The sequence below is a fragment of the Alligator sinensis genome, unplaced genomic scaffold (genome assembly GCF_000455745.1).
Source record: "Alligator sinensis unplaced genomic scaffold, ASM45574v1 scaffold1156_1, whole genome shotgun sequence".
NCBI classification, from domain to species: domain Eukaryota; kingdom Metazoa; phylum Chordata; order Crocodylia; family Alligatoridae; genus Alligator; species Alligator sinensis.
In genome coordinates this window covers 1,523,224-1,529,857 of record NW_005842296.1, presented here as the reverse complement: position 1 = coordinate 1,529,857, position 6,634 = coordinate 1,523,224, and the positions used below count along the sequence as shown (strand labels likewise).

Here is a 6,634-nt window from a genome sequence, read left to right as displayed (position 1 = left end):
GCCCTGAGCTCCAGCCTTGAGAGCCATGGTAAGTAGCAGGAGTATAGGTTTTGGGCACAAACACCCTTCAGATTGAGGAAGAATCTTCAGTTGGTCTGATGAAGGGTGTTTGTGCCTGAAAGCTTGCAAAGAAGAATATTTTCCAACTCTTTCAGTTAGTCCAATAAAAGATATTGGATTTACCCAAAGAACCTTGTCTGCCTATGTCCTTGGACCAATATGGCTACAACCTACACCTCTGCCATTTACCCTACCAGAGAACTGGGAACTTCAGCACTGGGGGCAGCTTAACCACAAGCTCCCACTCCCACCGAGTCTGTGAGCACAAAGTTGATGAGAAAAACCAATGAAAGACAGTGCTGGAATCTGTCCAGGACAAGGGGATATGTTAGTTGGGAGTGAAGTGATGATCCATCCTTGGTCTGCTCTATGGTGCTCCATTCTATATATATAAAAGCCTTAGTCTGTTTGTCTGTCTGTAACACTTTGTTCGCACTCTGACAGGTTGTCTGAAACAACCAATCAGATTGCTCCAAGAGGAGCAGGCCTGGATGAGGCCCGGACCAGATGAGGGGGGCAGACACAGGTCTCTGCCCCCGCTCCCCACCATCCCATCCCCAGTCAGTCTTGCCAGGCAGTTTGCTAGTTCTTCCATAAATATACTATACCTCCCATGGAAGTCCATTCCAAATGTTGGCCACCCTTACCGTGAAGAAGTTTTTCCTGATGTCTAGCTTAAATCTGCTCTCTGTCAGTTTGTGACCATTGTTCCTTGTTACCCCAAGAGGCGCCCTTGTTCCTTGTTACCCCAAGGCAAGGCTTTTAGTAGTTTTGGGTCACATGACCTTCTCCTTGGCCAGAAGTTTCTAATTAGTCCCATACTCAGACTTCCCTCAGGTGCTGTAACTTAAGCCCTGAGCTACAGTCACTGCTCTCTCCCTTGCTGCACTTTTAGCCCGTGTGGTTTTCCCTGGCTGGTTGTGGCTCTGCAGCAGGCCCTTGCCCAGCTGCCTACCTAATTGTAGCCCTGCAATGCTGGTTTCCAACTCACTAAGTAGCAGGGGCTGGGGGTCCCTGTTGCATGGGGCTCTATTTAGTTTAGCTTCCCTCATTTTGCCTCATGACTTCAGCTGTTGCTTCAAGCCCCTCTGCCATCCAGAAATAAAACATCTGCTTGTTGTTGATTCATATATCCTGCACAACCTCATTACCATGCATTACCAAGCACCATGTGTACCATTGCACCCAACTTTTAACAACCCTAGCAGCAAGAAGCTTTGTTTATATTTTTACGGTGCAGAAAATAGACTAATCTTATTGTAGCAAATAGCACCTGTTAATTAACTTTGCTCTCAGTGTCATAGGGATTCATTTTAATGTTACTGTATGAAACCCTGTGAATAAGGAAAATAATCAGCCATATTAGTTTTCCTTGGTCTGTTAATTCTGGGACACTGTCTCACCTGTGTTAGGTCTCAGGTTTCCTCCCCAGAGCCCTATAAGCTCCAAGACAAGGGCAAGGCAAAACAAACAGGTAGAAGAATACACTCCCCTTAAGAAGACCTCAGGGAAGGGGTAGTCCCAAGAAAGTTCATGAGGCCCTTGCACCAAGACCTCCATTCAGCAAACCACATCTCTAGAACAGGGGTAGGCAGAATATGGCTTGCGGGCCAGATCTGGCCCACCAAGGGATTTTATCTGGCCCACCACAGGTCCCTTGGCCCTGTCCAGCCCAGGCCTTGACACGTGGCCAGTCCCACTGCCCCAGAGACATAGCAGAGCTGTGGCAGTGTGGTGGCCGCACTCAGCTTCCCAGCAGCCCTGGTGGTGGCAGCTCCCTCCAGCTGTTACTGCCACTGTCACTGCCACTGCCAGACCCAGCCCTGCTGCCCAAGCACTCCAGCCCATCCACCCTCCACCCACTGCTGTGGGTGCTGGATGGAGTGGGCAGGTGAGTGGGTGGGCTCTTCATGGAGAATGGCCCAGGACCCCCACATGCAGGGCATGCTTGGCTGGATATATGGGAGGAGAGCGCAGGCAGGCAGGGAGCAGCATCTGGGAGTGGGATGGACAGGTGAGGCTGGGCCCAGGATTGCAGGGTGGTGACAGTGTGGGACTGAGGCCCAGGGCGGAGCGGCGATCTACTCCCCGCACATCCCTGGGATGACTGCCAGTTCCACAGGTAGGGGCGTGCAGGAAGCTGATCGTGGCTCTGCCCTGGGCCCCAGCCCTGGCCCTGTGCTTTCACCGCCCCATGATCCCACCCGTTCCACTCCCAGGTGCCACTCCGCAACTACCTGTAGCCCCATCGCATCCACCCAACCAACTGAGTGTACCTGCCAGTGGGGGTCCCAGGCCAGTCTCCATGGAGAATCCGTCTGCCGGCCTGCCCGCTGTGTCTGGTGCAGGGTGGACAGGCCCTGGCTGGATAGGATCAATCGCATCCTTTCTTGCTCCCCCCCTCTACACCCTCGCCCACTGCACCAGGCTGGGTCAGTGCCCCCAACCCTCGCCACACCGGGTCAGCACCCCTTGCCTGCAACAGGTCACCAGAACTCTCTAAGTGGCTCTCCAGCCCAAATAGTTATCCATCCCACTCCAGAACCTCATCCAAGCCCAAGAGAGTTACTGCAGCCTGTCGCAGCCCACCCAGAGTCTGGCCCCAGCTGCTTTGCTTAGTTTCCTCTTCCTCATTATAAAATCCAGCCCCAGGAGGAACAAAGGACTTCCTTGGCTACACTCAAACTGTTTTGGTTGTTGGCTCAAGGGGGAATACTCATACCCCCATCCTTGAATGTTAGGCTAGGTCATAATTCTCAGCCATGGTGCCACGGGGCCCAGGGATGCTTTGAGATCCTTTCAAAGATGCCAGGCAGTGCGAGCACTGTTAGGCGTGCAAACATGATTCACATGATAACCCTAGAAATTTCAAATAGGAATCCATAACATTAAAAACATTCTGCCCTGTTGTGGTCTTTCCGAGTTTTTTGCCTCAAGTTTAAAAAGGTGGAGAACCCCTGGACCAGGTGGACATTCTGGGTTTAAATGCTTATAATAGCTAGTTGCCTATTAACCGGCTCAGCATCTAGCCCTTATTCACACCAAAATCAATTTTTATCTGGGACTCATTCATTGCTGCTTTATTCTTTCTTTTCTCTCATCTGGCCTCCAAATTAATGTGTAATCTGTTTCTGCTAATATTTTGGGGCACTTTGAAAAGTTTAGGCATGAGTAGTTTGTTTTGTCTGGCATTATACAGTAATTAAATAAGAGCTGGGTTCACAGGATATATGTACTTTGAATCTTCTTGTTTTTATTTGAAAAGGGATAGATTTTTTTTTAAGAGCACTTAAACACCGAAACTATGCTGACTGTGCTGAGCAGGATTTGGAAATTATTGGTGGGTTGGGTACCTAAAGCACTTAGGAAGATCCCAATACCTGCATTTTTAGCTGGCTGAATACCCTAAAAAACAGAACATTCTTGTCTTTAAAGATGTGCTTGATTAAATCACCTCATTTACAAACCTAGATTCTAGCAGTAACAGGGAAAACGGCATCGGTTAAGGTTCATGTGCAAGGTGGCTATCCAGAGTTATTTTTAGCCTGGAAAAATAAAGTTTAAGATTATTTATATGAAGCTGGTGGGAAAAAAATGTTTTCTTCCCACAGGATCGCTGGAAAGCAGCAAATTTAGAGAAGAATGCTTTCTTGGACAACTTTGTGCCGTTCGGAGGAGGGAATCATCAGTGTCCAGGAAGGTCAGTGAAACAGATGGATTGATTTATTCTTAAGCTATGCAGAGAACATCTCAGTTTGGCTACTCTTACGTGATCTCAAAATGTACTTTCACTAGTTTATTTTTATGCAGGTGACCAGTGTTCGGTTCTCTTTGGGTCTTATCTTGGTCAGCTTGAGAACGGGTTTCACTTAAAGAAAAGGAGATTAAGCCCTTAGCTCTGAGACATAAATAAAGCAAGACCATGCAGTTAAGGCTTTTACACTAAGAAAGACTGAAGCTTGCCTTCCTCTGCTGTTCTCAACAGCATCTTTCATCCCTGAAAAGTTATTCCAGGCACAAAATGTGCTAGTTTATGCAGATGACATGAGAGGGCCATAAATCATCTCTGTGCTTAAACTAAAAGACTTTTCTCCAGAACAAAACTTTTCTCTCATCCCCCAGGACATCAGACACTAGGCTCCTTGCTCGTCAGTCAAATCATGTCACTCCCCTCTTTGAATCTTGTAACTGGTTCCCAGGAGTTTAGATTTCTTGTCCTTGTTTTTAGGGCACGTGGAGCTGTGTCATGATCTGTATCTCAGATCTCCTCCCCTATTGCATTCCCCTTGACTCCTTCAATAACACTAGCCTTGATGCCTCCTTCCTACCCACTGCTGGTTTCCATGCTTCCTCCATTCATGGAACAACCCCCTGGTTCCATGGAGCATGCAGCCCATCACTTCCCTATTCAAACACTTTCTCAAAGCTCACTTCCACAGGACTTCAGCTGCTAACTTCATCTTGTGCAGGAATGGGAGGACCAGGAACTTTGTGAATTTAACTTACCACCACATGCCCCTGACTAACAACCTGAGTAGCAGAGAACCATAGGTTCATAGAAAATGAGGTTTGGAAGGGACCTCAGGAGGTCACATCTAGTGCAACCCCCGGCTCAAAGCAAGACCAGCCCCAACTACATCATCCCAGCCAGGACTTTGTCAAGCTGGGCCTTTAAAACATCCAAGGATGGAGATTCCACCATTTCTCTAGGTAATCCATTTCAGTGCTTCACAACTGTCCTAGTGAGAGAGTTTTTCTTAATATCCAACCTAAACTTCCCTTACTGCAAGTTATAAGAGGGTAAGTTTACTTTTAAAAGGTTTTTCATTGCTTCCTGTCTTACCAGCATCTTCTCATATAATCATTCACAAACTTAGCAACCCAGAATGCTCCATTGTCTCTGACATTGGCACCTTCACAGAGGGTGTTTTTGGCTATGCTGATTCTGTTTTATTCCTGTATACCACTGGAGCTGCCATCTATTTGAAAGACACCAAATGTTTTTGAAACAAACTGGGCTCCATCGACAAGCTTTCAGCAAACACCATATTAGCTACCATGAATGTCCATCTCTGCATGGCCCCATCTCCCATGAGAATGGATTGCGAGCCATAACGAACATTATCTTTGATGATGACACTGCTTCTGTTTCTATTGCACTCTCCTGCTTTGTCCTCAGATACAACTATTTCAGATTTGGGTACTCCCTAAGACCTACAAATGAATGGCACTGCCATGGGCACATCTATGTCCCCAATATGCCAATATATTTACAACAGACCTTGAAGTCCGTTTCCTCCACATTCATACCCCCCGATCAACCTACTGTACATTGATGACATCCTCGTTGTATTGGCACATAGCAGGACTTTTCTAGAGATATTTTATGATAACTTTAACAACTTCTACCCCTCCATCAAACTAACTCTGGAATACTCCACCTAGCAAATTAATTTCTCAGACACCACAGTGGAAGTTTGCAATGGCCACATCACTATTACATTGTATCAGAAACCCAGTGACCACCAAACCAGTGGCTTGCAGCCTAAGCACACTACTAGATCCAGTGTATGCAGTCAAGATCTATGTTATATCCATATCTGCTCTGATCCCACTGACCAGGTTGCACACCTTAAGGATCTGGAGCAGTGATTTATTTTCTACAATTACAATACAATCCCCAAACTGCTGTTCAAATCAACAAACCCAGACTCAGACCTCACTCCAACTTGCTACAATCATAGAAAATTAGGGTTAGAAGGGACTTCAGGAGGTCATCTAGTCCAACCCCCTGCTCAAAGCAGGAGTGTTCCCAATCAGAACATCCTAGCCAAGGTTTTGTCTACCCAGGTCTTAAAACTTCTAAGTATGGAGAGTCCACAACCTCTCTAGGGAGCCTGTTCCAGTGCTTTACTACCCTCCTAGTGAGAAAGATATGAGGAAAAAAACTAACCTAAACTTCCCTTGCTGCAACCTGAAACCGTTGCTCCTTTTTCTGTTATCTTCCAATATCAACTCTAAGACAAGGACAACAGAATCCCTTTGCTTGTCACTTACAGCCGCCAGCTTGACCACCTTGGACATATTAATGACCTCCAATTCCTCCTGAAAAAGCACGGCTGTTTCAAGGTAGTCACTGAGGACAAATCTGCCCTGGCTTACAGACAGCCCCCTCAACTTCAAACAGTCTCTCTCCAGTAACAGGCTACCTAACCCCCATTGTCAATGAGGCACCAAGCCTTGCAATGAACCCAGATGCAAGCTGTGCCACCTCACCAATATAGACTACATCATCACTGGACCAAAGAACACAGATTATAATGTCTGAGGTTCATTCACCTGCAACACTACCAATGTCATATATGACATCACCTGCTTACAGGGCCCCTCTGCTGTCTTTACAGGACAGATGTGGCAATGTAAGAATGAATAAATATCAATCTAATGTCAGTTCCATCAATTTGTAGAAAGCATGTAGTCTATGTTTAGTTGTTTAGACTGGAAGTATACCTATGAACCCCCCAAAGGGCATATTATGGCTTTGCCCAGTTTTGGTTACTAATGTGAAATGTGT

At 46.6% G+C, this 6,634-nt stretch overlaps 1 protein-coding gene across 2 annotated transcripts in view; it reads left to right on the top strand.

Moving 5' to 3' along the window:
• Positions 1-6,634, top strand: part of LOC102388360 (24-hydroxycholesterol 7-alpha-hydroxylase) — a 38,736-nt gene that overhangs the window by 23,101 nt on the left and 9,001 nt on the right. For both annotated transcript variants that reach the window (XM_025209592.1, XM_006028217.3), the window contains one exon: positions 3,672-3,760. In XM_025209592.1, the coding sequence (XP_025065377.1) occupies positions 3,672-3,760 (89 nt within the window). The remainder of the gene's footprint in view (positions 1-3,671; positions 3,761-6,634) is intronic.